The sequence below is a fragment of the Anthonomus grandis genome, chromosome 1, assembly GCF_022605725.1.
Source record: "Anthonomus grandis grandis chromosome 1, icAntGran1.3, whole genome shotgun sequence".
NCBI classification, from domain to species: Eukaryota; Metazoa; Arthropoda; class Insecta; order Coleoptera; family Curculionidae; genus Anthonomus; species Anthonomus grandis.
Window position 1 is genome coordinate 54,855,203 of NC_065546.1, and position 16,884 is coordinate 54,872,086.

At 33.3% G+C, this 16,884-nt stretch overlaps 1 protein-coding gene and 2 long non-coding RNA genes across 5 annotated transcripts; 2 read left to right on the plus strand and 1 right to left on the minus strand.

Moving 5' to 3' along the window:
* The first annotated feature begins 180 nt into the window (after positions 1-180).
* LOC126742396 (G-protein coupled receptor Mth2-like) lies at positions 181-11,413 on the plus strand. 2 transcript variants are annotated; one of them, XM_050449078.1, is made up of 7 exons: positions 181-809; positions 3,340-3,522; positions 5,444-5,522; positions 10,461-10,639; positions 10,689-10,845; positions 10,898-11,098; positions 11,182-11,413. In XM_050449078.1, the coding sequence occupies exons 1-7, from the start codon at positions 266-268 to the stop codon at positions 11,345-11,347; spliced, it is 1,509 nt and encodes a 502-aa protein (XP_050305035.1). In that variant the 5' UTR covers positions 181-265; the 3' UTR covers positions 11,348-11,413. The 2 variants fall into 2 exon arrangements, with proteins under 2 accessions (XP_050305035.1, XP_050305085.1); XM_050449128.1 differs by lacking the exon at positions 181-809 and adding an exon at positions 2,644-3,220.
* A 1,065-nt stretch (positions 11,414-12,478) lies between these two features.
* LOC126742705 (uncharacterized) lies at positions 12,479-15,332 on the minus strand. Its single transcript, XR_007662707.1, has 2 exons — positions 14,989-15,332; positions 12,479-13,660 (listed from the first exon to the last, which is right to left on the minus strand). It is a non-coding gene; the product is annotated as an uncharacterized LOC126742705 (long non-coding RNA).
* A 48-nt stretch (positions 15,333-15,380) lies between these two features.
* On the plus strand, positions 15,381-16,123 carry LOC126738752 (uncharacterized). 2 transcript variants are annotated; one of them, XR_007661431.1, is made up of 2 exons: positions 15,381-15,493; positions 15,609-16,123. It is a non-coding gene; the product is annotated as an uncharacterized LOC126738752 (long non-coding RNA). The 2 variants fall into 2 exon arrangements; XR_007661430.1 differs by having other exon boundaries at positions 15,387-15,544.
* Positions 16,124-16,884: the final 761 nt, after the last annotated feature.

Below are 16,884 nucleotides of genomic sequence, written 5' to 3' on the forward strand. Positions count from 1 at the left end.
AAGTGTCATCTGTCAAATAATTAATAGCATTTTTCTCTTGCGCCACTAGTGTAAACAAGATCGTTTTTTCCCTTTGTTTTATCAGTTCCCCACCTTAAACTTCATCTAACCTATTATCAGATTTCTCAAATACTATCTTAATCTTATCTTCAGTATTTGCAAACTTATTCAACTCGTTATTGACTTATTGTGTATCATTTTCCAACTATTTATAGATAAGCTTTGGTTATCATGACAATAATTTTAAGACTCTCACGCAAGTATAATGCGTTTCCTGTTAACTTTATTGCTCCTTACCGGTGCAATTCTCCACACAACCCTTAGTGAAAAGTGCGACCTAACGGTTGATCTATCAAACGGGGTACGCGAGGGTACAAATATCGTTTTGAACGGCGTGACATACACCGCAAACGACCATTTCACAAACTCCACAGGGACGTATGGGTGTGTATGCAACGTGCAGAGTTGCACCCAAGACTGTTGCGATGTAGGTCAGACGTTGCAGGTTTCGGCCCTTGGGGTCCTTCAGTGCGTTAGTGCCGAACGAAGTACCGCGGCGAGTGTGCGCAGTGCACAGTTACACAATATTATAAGGGTACCTAATCGCACCCTGGTCTGTTATGCCCATCAGGAGAGGGTCGTTTTAAACGGAACGGAAAATGGATTGGTGCAGGAGGAGAATGGGTTTATCAAAGTCGATCTCGAGGATTACGACTATAAGAGTTTTTGTGTTTTTACTAGAGGGAATGATGTTTTCTTGGAGATTTGTATGGAGGTCGCGGATCGTATTAGTATTGTGCATAGCATTGGTAAGTACGTGAGGTGCTTTTTTCTCTAGGGTACTTTCGGTTATGAACATTATTTGCCTTCAGGGGGTGTGACCCAAATGGTTCGAGTAGCAAGTACCACTAAGAAAATTAAATAAGTATGGAAGGATTGGAACAGCATACTAGTACTATGTGGTATATACCCATTGGGTCGGCTTAATTTACCTTTGATTGGGTTGGGTTGAATTTGGTTGGGTTGAGTTTGTTTAGATTAGGGACTTCCCTTTAATGAATACCTATTACTTTGGCTGCATGTAATTTTTTGATTTGACTTTTATTTATTATGTTTTTCATATGGTGTCTATAAGGCAGCCGAGTCTGTATTTTGATTGGTCGTTTGTATCCTTCTTGGGTCAGTACCTTTGTATCAGTATAATATTTTTAGTCTTTTCCGTTGCTTAGAGAAGGTGTATCTTATAAAAAGTTTTTAAAGATCGTGCAAAAGTATTGTCCATTGTGTGAGATTGGTGTTTTTATTATTATTGGTGGTAAATTATTACACCCTGGTGCTTTATTGGTTTTGATACTTTGACATGCATCTATTAATTGAGAGTCTTTTAGTAGTTCACACTGGACTATGGTGGAATTGGTACTTTACCCTGTGTTGTTTAGACTTCAGCCCGGTTGCTCATGAAAAGTGCCTGAATTGATGGATTTTCTCCTATGTATATGCGTGATAAGTACAGAGGGTAGTTTTTTGTTTAGTTGAGAAGTTATAATTCTATACGTCCTAGAAGATATTCTCTTGGAGTTCGTCGCATAATTACAAAAGCAAAATACATATCTCGCTTTGATACAAAATCTGATTTGTTCACCTCCTTATATGTTTCTCGCTAATCCATGAATTGCATGATAGAATTGCATGATTAAGAGTATTTCAAGCTAATACAAAAACAATTAAAAAAAAAACGTAAGAGAAACAGGATTTTATGTTGATTTAAGTTTATTCGTAATGATTGTCCTAAATTGTTTGAGGCTAGTAGAGTCAATATCTATATCTGAAGCATATAAATTAAAATAATAGCAGAGTTTACTCGTATATATGGGTGAGTTTTTGTAAAGGTTGGTACGTGGATATGCTGAGTAAAACATTCTGGAATTACGAGAATTTAATCTGTTAATGGCAAAGGGGAGATAACAAAGAATGTCAAGACAATCAATATTGTTTTTCAATATTTTATGAGTACTTAACAAAAATATCTTAATTCTCCTCTTACTCAAAGAGAGCCTGTCAAACACCGACAATAAGTGTTAATTGCCGCAACCTTTAGGGGGATAAACACAAAATTTCCTGTAATACATACATTATGAATCAAATGCTCTGGTCTCTACCAGTAGAGCATTTGAAATTTTTCATTAATGATATGACGCTCTAGTCAATTATTTTTGTCGTCCTTTTTAAGGATTCTTTTTTTGGTGATTCTTATTTATTTTTTACAGTTGAGTTTGGTTGGGTTTTGTTGAGTTTGCTTGGGTTGAGTTGGGTTGGACTTTTCATGACATTTCAACCCTTAAAAATCTTATTAACGAACAGACAAAATATAATCCATCATATTTAATTTTCATATCAAAACCATTACTTTTTTTTTCCGAGCATACTGCTCAGACGTCGCCCCATATTTACCCACTCAACTAACTTTAATAGCGCGCGTTTCCCGAAAACATGAAAAAAACACTTCATTATTATTAAAATGGAAACACTTTATTAATCTAAACAAGCGTTTCCGATAATTGAATATTAAAAGTGAACATGTCAGAGCGACGTCGCGGTCTTATTGTTTGCAATTCCCTTCATCCATAAAAAAAAAACGCGCTCTGGAAGCGACTCACTCAATTATCCGGCCATATGTGCCAAGAATAACACTGGAAACAGGTGGTTGCTTGGCTAGACTTAAAGATGTCCCGATCACTATTTCTGGCTGCTGTCGCCATTGTTTTTCCAATCGTGTGTCACTGTGATCGTGTTTCGTGCCATTTAGATCCAAACGTGACGTCTTATAAAGCCTCTTCTTCGGTGGAAAACTGCGGTTGCCATACGGACTTTTGCCTGAGAAAGTGTTGTAAAATTGCCTTTACGTTGGCTAAAAAAGGGGTCTGTTTGAAAAGTAACCAAACGGCCCCCGTTAGGGTTAATTTATACGACGGGCAAGTGTATAGTGATGGATTTACGGTGGGTCTTCCTAGCTGTGAAAGCTATTATCGGCTGGAAAATGATACTGATGAAAGGTATTTCGTGAAAGCAAATGGACAGTTGTGGATACCTTCTGAAGGCAATGATTTCTATGAAAGAGATCAGTACTGTCTGGATGAGGACGTCATTTTTGTTTGTGCAAAGGCATTACAGGGAGAACAAGAGAAGGAGCCAGTTCTTACAAAATATGTTAATGCTTATGGTACGTGGTTAGAATGTAGAGCAGCCCTTTTGGGTATAGCCGAATCTTTTGGACAATTAATCGTTAAAATCAACAACTTTTTAATAAATTTCTTTATACGCACATTTTATTTGTTTCAGCAATGGGAATATCCATGCCGTTCCTGGTCGTCACGTTCATAGTATACGCCCTGCTGCCGGATAAGAACTTGTATCAGTACGCATTGATGATTTACGTTCTCATTTTATTCGCTGCCTATCTGCAACTGGTTATCACGAATCTAAATGAATTTGAATCTGGTACTGTTGGATGCACGTTCTTGGGTGAGTTTATATTTTTTATATGTTCTTGGGTGATTTTAATATTTTAAATGGGACACCCTGCATATTATTATATTTTTACAACCTACGTGAATAAATTCTAAGAAATTTCATTAGTCATATGCCATATCCTAATTGAACTATTTAAATGGGTTTAAAGTATTTCAAATGTGACAGGTGCATTTACATTACATTTTTGGATTCTACCTAAAATTTTAAGAAATTTGAGGAGTCACATGACTTTTTTGTTAGAATATACACCCCATATTTTATTATGTTTCTCTAGAAAAAATGTTTTACTAAATTGAATGTGTTAGTGGATATTTTTTTATCTGCAAAAAAAATTAAAAATAAATTAACTGTAGGTAGTGACTCCATGCCAAGCTTTGTTTTAAAGGATTGCATACATGTTTTTTCTAAGAAACTTCTTTTTATATTCAACAAATCTATTGAAACTGGGGTATTTTACCAAGTTGTTGGAAAACCGCCAAAGTCATACCTGTTTTGTAAAAAGGCCATTCAACGGAGCTGCGTAATTGTAGGCCTATTTCGATTTTGTGCAATAACTTTTAATTTGTAAGTAGATTTCCATCAAATCTACTCACAAATTAACAGATTTATATCATCAGATCAGCATGGATTTATGCAGAGAAAGTCTTGTGATACAAACTTGACTTGTTTGACAGAGTATTTGTACTACGCTGAATCAGCTTGGCCAGGTTGATGTAGCCTATATGGACTTTCAGAAGGCATTTTATCAATTAGACCATAAAACTTTTCTTTTTAAAATTAATGCCTTGGGATTTTCGGATTTTAAGCTGGTTGCTCTCGGACAATCTTATTTAACTAGCCCACTATCAATTCGTTGAAATTGAGGGCTTCGGTTCTCATAGTTACGAGGTTTCCTCAGGTGTCAGGGGACGACCTTAAACTTTTTCTAAATATTATTACTATTCACAATTATATTGATTTGCAAGACCAAATATATAAAATTAATATATGGTGTAAAACAAATAAGTTGTACTTAAATAATCTAAAGGAAGCTACACAAAGTCTCGGTCTCAGAAGTATTTATTAATTCTACACGTGTTTCGCTCATATTCAAAGCATCATCAGACCTAAAAATTAAAAACAAAGAAACTAAATTCAATAACGAACTTAAAGTTAGATAAAATTGTTACCTTAAAAATCGACTACAAACAGTACATGCTTTACGGTCAAATTATATACACACACTAAATAAATTAAATTCTTAGTAGTAACTAAATTAAAATTGATAAAATATAAAAATATAAAATTATTGTCCTAAGCGAGATTCGAACCTACTGCTAGTCTCGAAAAACACGTTAGTTAAGCAATGTAAACTACTGCGCTACCAGGTCCTACATTCGTACTTTTGGGCCAATACCAATTTTAAACCTTTTATCCCCTGATGATGGACACCACTGTATCCGAAACATGTAGGGAATTTTAAATAATTAAATGTTTAATAAATAAGTGAAGGGAGACTGCAGGATTTCCATTTTACCTTAACCTACGACTCCACTGCAAGTATGGACTACTTCTTCACTATCAAAATTATAAGAATATAAGAGTACAAAGTTTTTTAATAATGAATATAGAGCCAATAATTGGTTATATCTCTAAAACTATTCAACCAAAGTACAATATGTCTACGTCATATTATAAGAAATTTGAGTGGCCATCAAATTTCTTAGAATATCACGGAGAATTCTAAAATGTAATAACATACAGGATGCCTCATAACAAACCAACTTGGCTCCAACTAGACCCAGTGAAGTTTAATAAATTAATCACAAAACAATTGTCAATTGACACCTGCTGTTTATTTATTAATTACATTCTAACTTCCTAGCTTCTTTTTCTCATGAAAACAAATTGAATACTAATGTTTTTTTTCTAGGTTACTCGACGTATTTCGCCTTCATAAGCTCCTTCTTTTGGTTGAACATTATTTGCTTGGATATTTGGTTTACCTTCAGGTAAAAACAAAATAATTTTTTATATATTATTCCAATTTTAAAAACAAAAGTAAATAGACGTACTTATTTGTTTTCTTATTATTTAAATGTAAATATTTCTGAAACAGTTGAGTTTTGAGATAAGGTGTGTTATACGAAACTTGCTTGGAATTTCGCCTATATTTCATAAATACAATAAAAAATATAGCATTCCATTTAAAAAAATGACCGATGACGTCATATCATTTTTTTTTGCACCCTGTAAACAAAAATGTATGTGAAATATTGCGCAACTTAAAATAAAAATCGACGGATCCGAGCGTTTTCTCAAAAAATCATGTATTTATTTTTTATTGAATTTATGCGGAACTTTAGGCGGTCACTGTATATTCGGTGGTATTTATATTCCTCCAAATTTAACAGAAAACACATACCTTGCCCACTGCTCTACGGTTGAGTCAATTGCAAGTGGTAATCCTGAGATTTCTATATTTCTATTTGGAGACTAAAATCTACCACTGGCAACATGGGACTACTCGGTGGACGAAGGTCTCTTAGTTCGATGTGCCTAAAACTACCCAGCCAGAGTACTGTGCGAATCATTTCTTATTTAAATTTAAGGCAATCAAACATAATACCTAATAATCATGGAATATTTTTAGATCTAAATTTTAATAGTAATGTAGAATACTATAAAATGCCAGTTCAACAAGCATCAGACAATTTACTCCCAGACAATTACCATCATCTAGCAATTATTTGTGATATTTCTTATAATGAGAGGATTAGGCAATTAGACTATAGCACTATTTATTTTGATTTCCGCAATGCTGATTTTTAGGGTTAAATAATTTCGTTTCTTTTATTGACCTTTCAAATATTGATGTCTCGGTCAATAAGTTCTATGAAGTTATTTCAAATGCCATATCAATCTTATATGCACCAAAAAAAATTAGGTAAACCTTCAAGGTTCCCCCGTTGGTTTTTTCCAGAATTAGAGAGGCTAATTTGGCTAAAAAGAGTGCTCATGCAAATTTTAAACTTACCCAATCGGCTGCTGACTATATTTTGATTTCAAATATTCGATCACAATGCAAAACACTAACTGATCTCAATGTTATAGATCATATATTTTAACCATAACTCCAAACAGTTTTGGAATTATATTGACTCATTAAAAAAAGTCATGACATTCCTAATGCTATGAATTTTAATGGCATGTCAGCTGAATCAAGCAAAGACATAGCAAACTTATTTGCTAACCACTTCTCTAGCGTCTATCACTCTAATGAGATAGATCTAGGCAACTTTAATTTTATTGATTTCATTGATTCAATTTAATTGATTTTTTAAATGGCCTTAAGGATAAACTAAGTTATGGACCTGATAATATTCCTACATATTTCCTCAAAAGATGTATTTTCAGTTTAACAAAACCTTTGCATACCCTTTTTAATTTGTCACTTAGACTACACACTTTTCCTGATAAATGGCGTGATAGCTTTATAACCCCTGTTTACAAGAATGGTCACAGAGATAATATAAAAAATTATAGACCTGTTGTTATATTGTCTGCTGTTTCTAAACTTTTTGAGTTCATATTTAACAAACACCTTACTTGGCATTGCGGAAATCTCTTGATATTGATCAAGTGGGTTTAGACAGGGTAAATCTACCTCTACAAATTTAACATTGTATCATGACTACATTGTTGAGGCATTTTCGGATGGATATCAGGTGGACTCATCTATAAAGATTTCTCCAAGGCGTTTGACTTTGCCATTCACTCCTTGCTTATTTTTAAATTAAAATGTTATGGTTTCCATGAGTGTCTTCTTTTTTTTTTGGCTAAAAAGTTACCTAAGCAAGAGAATTCAGTTTGTTTATGTTAGGGGTTCACTCCCAATTCTAATTTTGGTAACAACAGGAGTCCGACAGGGTTCCCATGTGGGTCCTCTACTTTTTAACTGATTTATTAATGATATTTATGGAATTTTAAAATACTGCCAATTTTTATTATTTACCGATGCATTTAGAGTTCTGTATATTACTCTTGCTCGCAGTATTTTATTTACTCTTCTGTAGTATGGTCCACATTCGTAGCCTTAAAAGAGTTCAAGATAGGTTTCTCAGAACCTGTGCTGGAATGTTAAATTTGCCAAATTTGTACGAGTAAGGAGTACAACGTGTAACATTTCAGCGTCTTGTGCAATGGCGGCCGGAAAAGATGTTGATGAGGTGATTTTTTTTTGAAACTATTTTTTTTTAATTTGGACCTTAGGTTTTTTTATTTGTATCTGAAAATATACATTGCCCATTAGAGGTACCTAAGTCTTTCGCGAACACAAATAATGTTAGTTATTTTTTTATTTATTCATGTGGTTTGAGGGTGTGCTGATCTTATAACCTCATTATCGGCAAAGTCTTTTACAGATGCTGTTTAGTAAAAAGAGATAATATATTTATAAGATTAATTTTTTTCAGTTTTTGAGCAGTCTCAATAACCAAAGAAACAGGGAAGTGGATTATGTTACGCTAATACCACTCGAAGACTGTTACGTGTCTGATTATAAAGTCAATAATAATGCAGGCATTGCCGTTGTAAAATGGGCTGAGACAAAGTGCGTTACCTTGGCCAGCTTGTATGTATCACACACTCCTACTTTTCAAATAAAACGATACAGCAAAGAGAAGAAAAAGAAATTTGACGTGGAATGTCAATTATAAAACAATACAATTCCCACATTGGTGTAAATCAAAGACGTGTGGGTGGTATAGTCTTAGCTGACTCCTTATAAAACACCTTATAAGTCTCGGCGTTAGTACCTTGGGATATTCGGAAAAACTTATTGACATTTGTGTAAATAATGCTTGGTTGTTGCATGGAAGAGATAGTGAAGCTCTTGGGCGTTTGAAATATGACCATTTGAAAGAATTCCGAGTAAGCTTGGCTTTATCGCTAGTAAAATCCGAGCAAAAGATGATATTTCGAAAATCTGATTTTGCAAACGATCAGCCATCAAAAAAGATCAAAGTTCCAGTAACTGCAAGACCAACTGTCGATATCCGATATGACTAAATTGGAAATTTTACACAGAAAAGAAGATGCAGGCTATGTACCAATGGACAAACCACGGTTTTCTGTCAAAAGTGTAGTCTGAGATTATGTTTTGTGCAAGGAAAGAATCCGCGCGATTGTTTTTTAATATATCATGTTGAAGATATTGGAGGGGTCAATGTATCCTATAGGATACATAATTTTTCTCTGTACCTAGGCATGAAAAATTAAAAAAAAATTTAATTTTTTGAAGCCTTTATAATATAAATAAAGAAAAAAATATGTGAAAATATTCTTTTAATTAAAAATAAAAAGTTGCCCGATTAAGAGTTAATAGGTTTCACATGCTGGGTAACGAGTTTAATTGTCACGATATAATTGATAAGGGTTTTTCTGGGTTTAAGCGCTGTTTGACTGACTTTATTGAAAATCGATAACTATATATGTACAGGGTGTCCCATTTTGGGTACTTTTGCGGGATATCTCCGTTATTTTTAGAGGTAGAGAGTTGCGGTTTTCGCGACACTGTGCTACATTTTCGTAACACTAAAGATGCTGTTAATAAAATTTTCATAAGCCTTTTATGTTTTAAGATACAGGGCATTTTTGAAATTTTTGCATTTTGGGACCCCCTTTTTCTAAAAGTAAAAATTCATTCTTATAGATTTTTTTTCCGTAGAATCCAGTGGTGTAGATATATTGTTTTTGTGATCAATAGTTTCTGAATTATAACCCAAACTTATGTTTTCTTTAATGGAACACCTTGTATATTTTTTATAGTTCATAATATTGGCCTTTTTACATTTAAAAAAATATATAACAGTATGGACTTTTTTTTAAAAATACGCAAAAAAATTACAATTTTCTAAATTTAAATGATCAAATTCATAATTTAATGGGATGCCATGGCTATTTATAACAAAAAACAAAAAAATGACAAATAAATTGTTTTTTATTAAATTAACATGTTTCTTTAAATTAATTGGTAACATTGATTTATGTCTTACTGTTATCAAACTTAAGTTGAATTAATATTAGTATCTTTTGTATTTTTTTATTTTTGTAAAATTGGTGGATACCGTTAATAAATAATTGACGCAATTCATTTAGCATTTCAAAATCTGAGAAGGAGACAAATTATTATTTTCAATGCTATTCAAAGGGTTACAAATATGTACCAATTTTGTATCAGAGAAGATGGGGGTAATTTTGAACATCTCTTGTAAAAATGTTGTTTTGTTATATAATTGTTTTCTTATAGTGTTTATTAAATTTATATATTTATTTTTTATGTTCCTTTATTACAACAAAAATAAGAATGATGCAATTCCCCATTCGTCGTTATTAATTTGTAACTTTTTATTTGTCTATTATTGTTATTCATGGCCTACTATTAAATTATGCATTTAATTTAGAAAATTCTTAGTTATTTGCGTATTTTTGAAAATAAGTTCATACTGTTATATATTTTTGAAAAGGTAAAAAAAAGACCAATTAATATTATAATATATTCCAAAAATAAATCTATACCACTAGATTCTATGGAAAAAAAATCTATAATAACGAGTTTTTACTTATATATGTTTTACTACTCTCTAAAAATAACGGAGATATCCTGCAAAAGTACCCAAAATAAGACACCCTGTACATAGTTTAAAATGTTTCTTAATTAGATCAAATTTATTCTCAATTTATTGGTTATATTGTCTATAGAATCACGAGATTTATTCATTTCTTATATGTTGTTTACAAATTGGGCAAGTTTTGTTTAATTACAGAATATTGTTTATTATTTTTTTATTGTTATGGTTAGGTTATTAATTTTTGTTACAATTTATTTCGTTAATGGGGACATCCCGTATATAAATAAATAAATTTAATTTAGAAAAAATAATTTTTAGTCGAGGATCACACCATAGGGGAACAACCTCCCAATTAAAAAAACTGGGACTATACAGCATTTACGGTTTGGGTGCCCCCGTACTATTAGTCGTCTTGGTCTACCTGCTACAGTTTCACTTTCTCGATACAAGTTCCAAGCATAACCCGAGCATTGGAACCGAAAAATGCTTCTTTAGGCGTAAGTTCTTAGGCTTCATTGGGATTTTCTTCTCAATGGTTTCTTTTAGAGGACTGGGGAAACCTTTGGTACTTATATTTGGAAGCGACCATCTTGTTTGTAGCCAATCTGGTACTGTTCAGCTGGACCGCTTTGAGCATAAGAAAAGTGAAAAAGGAAACTTCCACCGTTATCAAGAGGAAACACTCAGAACCTGATGAACAATTGTGCGTAAACCATCATACGATTGACTTTTAGGGCTATTTAGACTTTTTTCAGATACCATGTCTTCATGAGACTGGCACTGGCCATGGGGATCAACTGGAGTACGGAAATTATTTCGTTTTTTGGCAATTGGTTCAGCAAATACCAGTATGAAAATATCTGGATCGTCACCGATTGCCTTAACGGCCTATACGGGGTGTTTCTGTTCTTTATTTTCGTTTTTAAGATGAAAACGTGGACGCTGTTGAAGAAAAGGTATGTATATGCGTCACAAACAGTGAAGTATCTCTGAAGACATCAAGCGTTTGATAAATAAAAAAGTACCTCTATAATTTCAGGTACTACAGGATCACAGGAAAACAACCTACTTTGGGTTCCACTGTGAGCTCACGTCCAACCAATAACTCCACTACGGATAGTTCATTGATAAACACCGAGAGGTCGAGAGCCTCGAGGGCCAATAATTCACGACCGGAAGAGACACCACTGAGAGGTCATGTCTGAACATGAAAATGATAAAATTTGTATTTATTTTAGTTATAGGCAGAAATAAAAACAGTTGGAAATTTAGACAGATGGACAATTTCTTAAATAAATTACTCAAAACGAAAAAGGGATTACTACTCCATAAGCTTATATTCTCCGTATTTTAAACAAAAATATTATTTTACGATCACAATGTATAGACTTCAACCTTATTCTTAGAGTTCTAAACAATTTTTTTTTGCCTGGATATCTTCAGAAAAAAATGTAGACATTTTAATGTTGAGAATCCGCTGATAGAATATAGCTGATAGAATATATAAGAATATACCGTAGAATGTACCTAAATAAAGTTGAAACCGCTAGGGCTGTAACGTTAATTGAGGAAGGTTATTCCAGAAGAAGAGTCACAGAAATTCTCAATGTGAGTCGGGCAACCGTTATAAACAGAGCATGGGTTCGGTATTTAATTTATGGCATTAGAAGATATCGACGTCAAAGGGCCACATCACCTCGAGAAGACCATTTATGAAATCTGTGGACGATTAGGAAACGAACCACTATTGCACGAGCGCTTCAAAATCAGTTAGCAGCCACAACGAGAATCAGAATTTCTGATCAAACAGTACGTAATAAGGTTTGTTCTCACAGCATGTAAGAAACAAGTTTTCGACAAAAGCGGCCTTTACACCGAAAGTTTAAACTGCGCGATTTTCGAAATGCACGCTTAATCGCACGCGTAAGTGTTTCTATGTAAAGGCCGATTCCCATCTAAGCAGCATCGAGCAGCGCGGCGCAGAGCAGAGCAGCGCAGCACAGAATTTTCAGTTTTTGTTATTTTATTCTGGTCGTCAAGATGTCTTTATCTTTATCGAACGATTTTATATTTCTTGCAGTTGCTTTATGCCATGAATTTAAAAAGAAAAAGAAAACTAAACGAAAATATTGGGTCCATGACATATTTCGTGCGAGATTGAATGCGGGCGAATTCCATACACTTTTCGGGCGTCTCCAGCAAGATGAACAGAAGTTCTATAAGTACTATCGAATATCCTCAGAAAAATTTAATGAACTATTCGATCTTTTGCGCATTCCTTTGACGAAACAAAATACTAAATTTCGGCAGTTTTTCTAAGGTAAGCAAATGATTGATTTAATTAGTCTAAACATTTATTTTTAAGTGATATGAAAAAATAATTTTTAATTTAACGCAACAAAATAAACTGATTTTATGTTTGATAATTTGATTGTAAAAATAAACACTAGTTAACAAAATAGTCCTAAGAAAACACATAGAAAAAATAAACCAAAAAAAAATATCTCTTCACAAAAAAATGGGCAAGATTAGTGAGGTGTCTATGAGTGAGGTAATTGAGTTGCGAATTGTGAATAGTATGTAGAAGTTTCCCCGAAGAATGTAGACGATTCATCTTGTACAGAGATGTGTTGTTGCATTGGCGGTCGAGTTTGTACAGATGGTGGATTCTGCATAGGTGACTGTATTTGCATTGGTGGCTGAAGTGTCTCATGAATTTAGGATGGTGTATGATTGTGACCCAGTATTTGACTTTCACTAGAAGTTTGTGTTATCAAAGAGGAGGAATTTGATAACTTTTGCAATTCGTATGAATTTACTATTTGAAATACTTTATTTTTCAGGGTAGCTTGCCGTAGTGGAGGAAATGTAGCCGTTGTTTTGCCCATATTAATAAAAAAAAATCTATATTAGTGGGCTATTTTCATTTACTGATGGTTTTACAAGATCTTTGGTCTGCTTTTCTAAACGACTACGTTTTTTGTCATCAATATATTCTTGTAATATTTCCGGTATTGACTCATCATTTTTGACTGCAGCTTTTAATTTCTTAAAACGCTGGACACTTTTTACACTTGTAACACGAGATGATGGTCTTGATGGAGTCTCTATGCTTGAAAAACAAGAAGGTGTATTTGACTGTGAAATGGAAGACGGAATATCTAAATTATTTTCGGCATCATAATCTTCACACAATCTGTCTCCTCTTTGGCTTTGTGTATTATTTTCTAATTGAGTATCCATTTCATCGTCTTCACTTATACCTTCTTGCTGTATTTGGCTAACATTTAAATGAGTTCTTAGATAAATAAATCACTGGTTAATAAATTCATAATAATAGCATATGAAAAAATTTTCATACTCTCTTCCTTTAATATAAGGCTAAAGAAAAGCCATGGCATCCCAGTATTTCCATTTCTTGTTGCCTTTGGCAGCTTATTCACTTTTTGTTTGGTTGTTTTTTGCTGCTCTCTGAAAAGCGTCTCTTAAAGTTTTCCATCTCTGCTTACAAGCATCGGCTAAAAAAAAAAGAGTAATAGTATTTAACTATATGTATATCGCGGAATATAAAAATATTTATTTATATAAAAAGGTTACGAAATGAAAATTCGCACACGCAATTGAATGTATTTCTCGCAATAGTATTATAATCAGTTGTAAAAAAATATATTTTTATATAGAATACATTAAGGATGGTGTTCTTTTTCAGGTTTTTGGCAACAGGGGCAGACTACCAGATACTTTCTTTTAACTTTAGATTAGGACACTCTACAATACACATATAAATTATAAATCATATTATAAATCACTATAAATCATACCGCAAATGTTATTTGGGAGACTCTAGGAAATGTTGTAATGCCACAATCCACAACAAAGTTACTTCCGTATTGTGCAAACAAATTTGATAGTACTTGGAATTTTCCTAATTGTGTGGCTGCGATAGATGGCAAGCATGTTACTATAGAAGCACCTCTCAGAAGTGGATCCTTGTGATTTAACTATAAGAAATCATTCTCAGTAGTGTTATAGGCGATGATACACGCAGAATACTGGTTCATTGCCGTGGATGTTGGAGCATACGGTAAAAATAGCGATGGTGGGATATTTACTGATTCGAATATGGGAAAAGGTCTTAAAAATGGAATATTTGGATTGCCTCGAAGAATCGACCAGTTACTGTAAATGGCAAACCTTTACCACAAATAATAGTGGCAGACAAAGCGTTCCCTTGTAAAACTTATTTAATGAGACCTTACTCAGGACGGGCATTCTTACATGATAAAAGAATTTTCAATAATCGTCTGTCCAGAGCTCGTAGAGTTTCCGAAAATGCCTTTAGGATTCTTTGTCCCCAAAAAATGCAAATAAAATAATTTTATCTAGTCTTTGTTTGCATAACTTCCTTAGAAATGACAATGTCTTCTTGACCGTACTAGAGCAACAGAGAACAGAAAATGAAGCACCAGTTTTTACAAGTATATCTAACATTGGTGGAAAATGCTCCAATGAAGCAATCAAAATAAGAGATGCATTTAAGAGATATTTTAACATTGATTCAGGGGCAGTTTCTTGGCAAGAAGATGCAATTAATATAGGAAATGCTTAAAAATGTTAAATAACTAACTGTAAAGTTATTTTATAATTGTATAGTAATAAATAAAGTAAATTACCCGTCACTAATTAGTTTTAAAAATAGTGCCTATAAATGTCATTACTAATTATTTCTTAAATAGGAATTATCAATGAGTAATTATGAGTACATTGTATTTAAATGGATAGTAAGAGCAATAACAATTAATTATAAATTAAATAGTTAATATAAATACAATAAATGAACACTTACCCTTTTCATTAAGTTTGTTACCAATTTCCGTCCAAATTATTTCTCTCCTGTGTTGGCTACTATAACTTTTATGAGTCATGTCATATAGCTCACTAAATTCAGCCACAAGAACGATAAGTTTATTAATTTTTTCTCCGTCCATAGTTTAAACTAAATCACTTCAGACTTTTAAGAAATAAAAACAAACAAGTTGGAACGAATTGCTGCCTGCGCGCGAATCTTCCAATTCCCACTTGTCCGTCAACAAGCAGCGCGGCGGGTTTACCAGCGACATTCTGCGTGCCAATGCTTCACGGGAAATTAAAATTTTGCAGCGCCGCGCTGCTCTGTTCGGCGCTGCAACGCTCTGCCACAGCATAAAGAAACACAGCATAAAGTTTCTTTATGCTGTGGCTCTGCTTAGGTGGAAACGACCCCATTGAATATACGTATCCAATTGTAAGCAGCCTTTTGCTAATCTGCGTCGCGCCGCTTGATGCTGCTTAGATGGGAATTGGCCTTAAAGGTAAATAAATCCGAGAGGTTTGAACGCGTGATTTTCGACAAGTCTTTACACGTAAGGTTTTAACTGAGCGAAATAAAAAGATCATGTTTTTATTTTGTATATATATTTGTTCCAGTTGAACTGTTTCTTTTTGGAGCGCGTTATGTCGGACGGTCGTTGTTGGAGCAAAGAAGCTGTTACAGATTTTATTAATATTTACCGAGAATATCCATGCCTTTGGCAAATAAAAAGCAAGGAATACAGTAACCAAAATCTTAAAAATGTCGCCTATGATAAACTCGTTAAATTCTGTAAAGAAGCTGGGTTTCCAAAGGCCAACAAAGATTTTCTTGTTAAAAAAATTCAGAGTCTAAGGGGATCGTTTAGAAAAGAGTTGAAAAAAGTGAAGGATAGCAAAAGGTCTGGAATGTCGCAAGATGATTTATATACACCAGTGCTATGGTATTTTGAACTCCTTCAATTCACCATGGATGAAGAGATTCCGGCTAATAGTGCATCGAATATTTACGAGGAAACTACCGAAGATCTGATAGAATCTGAATATGGTAAAGGATCTAATATTAACGCATCTACTACGTCACAGCCTAATAATAATCAACAGAAAAACGATGTAATAAACGATTATTTATTTCCAAACATATTTTATTGATTAGTAACATTTTCCCAACTTAATCATTTCTTCTTGCCAAGGCACCTTGGGCGCTGTTAAAATACGATTTAAAATTGTCCCTGTTTTCTTTTGATGCAGATGTTGGATTTGTAGATCTACTCGGTTGCATATTTGTAATATTAACTGAATTATTTCGCCAGTCACCATCTTTTAACAAATTATGTGATGTGTCTTCCTTATCAAAAGTTGTTGCACTAACAGAAGAAGTGGAGCGATTACGAAAAAAATTATGCAAGACAGAAATGGCCAGAACAACATAACAAATATTTTCATGTTTCATATTAATAGGTCTATGAAATATCTGAAATCTAGAAGCAATTATTCCAAATGCATTTTCCACTACATTTCTGGCGCGCGACAACCTGTATAGTTAAAAATTCCTTGTTTTTCCTTGTCTAATTCTCTTTGAGCATAAGGTTTTAAGATATGTTCATTCAGGGGAAATGCCTCATCTCCAATGAACACAAAATTTAAATTCTCAATAGTTTTTGTATTATCGGGTAAGTTAAGGTTTTTAGTCAATAATTTTACCTTAAATTGGCCGAATCATAAAATTATTTTTTCCTGTTTATACAGCATAAAAAACAGCAAGAAAATAAAAATTTTAAGAAAATCCAATGTTAATAAAAAATTCTTCTTAAAATATATACAGGGTGACAATTTCAAGAGTAGCCATGGCTTATAATTTTTAAACCGTAAAAGATATAAAAAAATGCTTAAA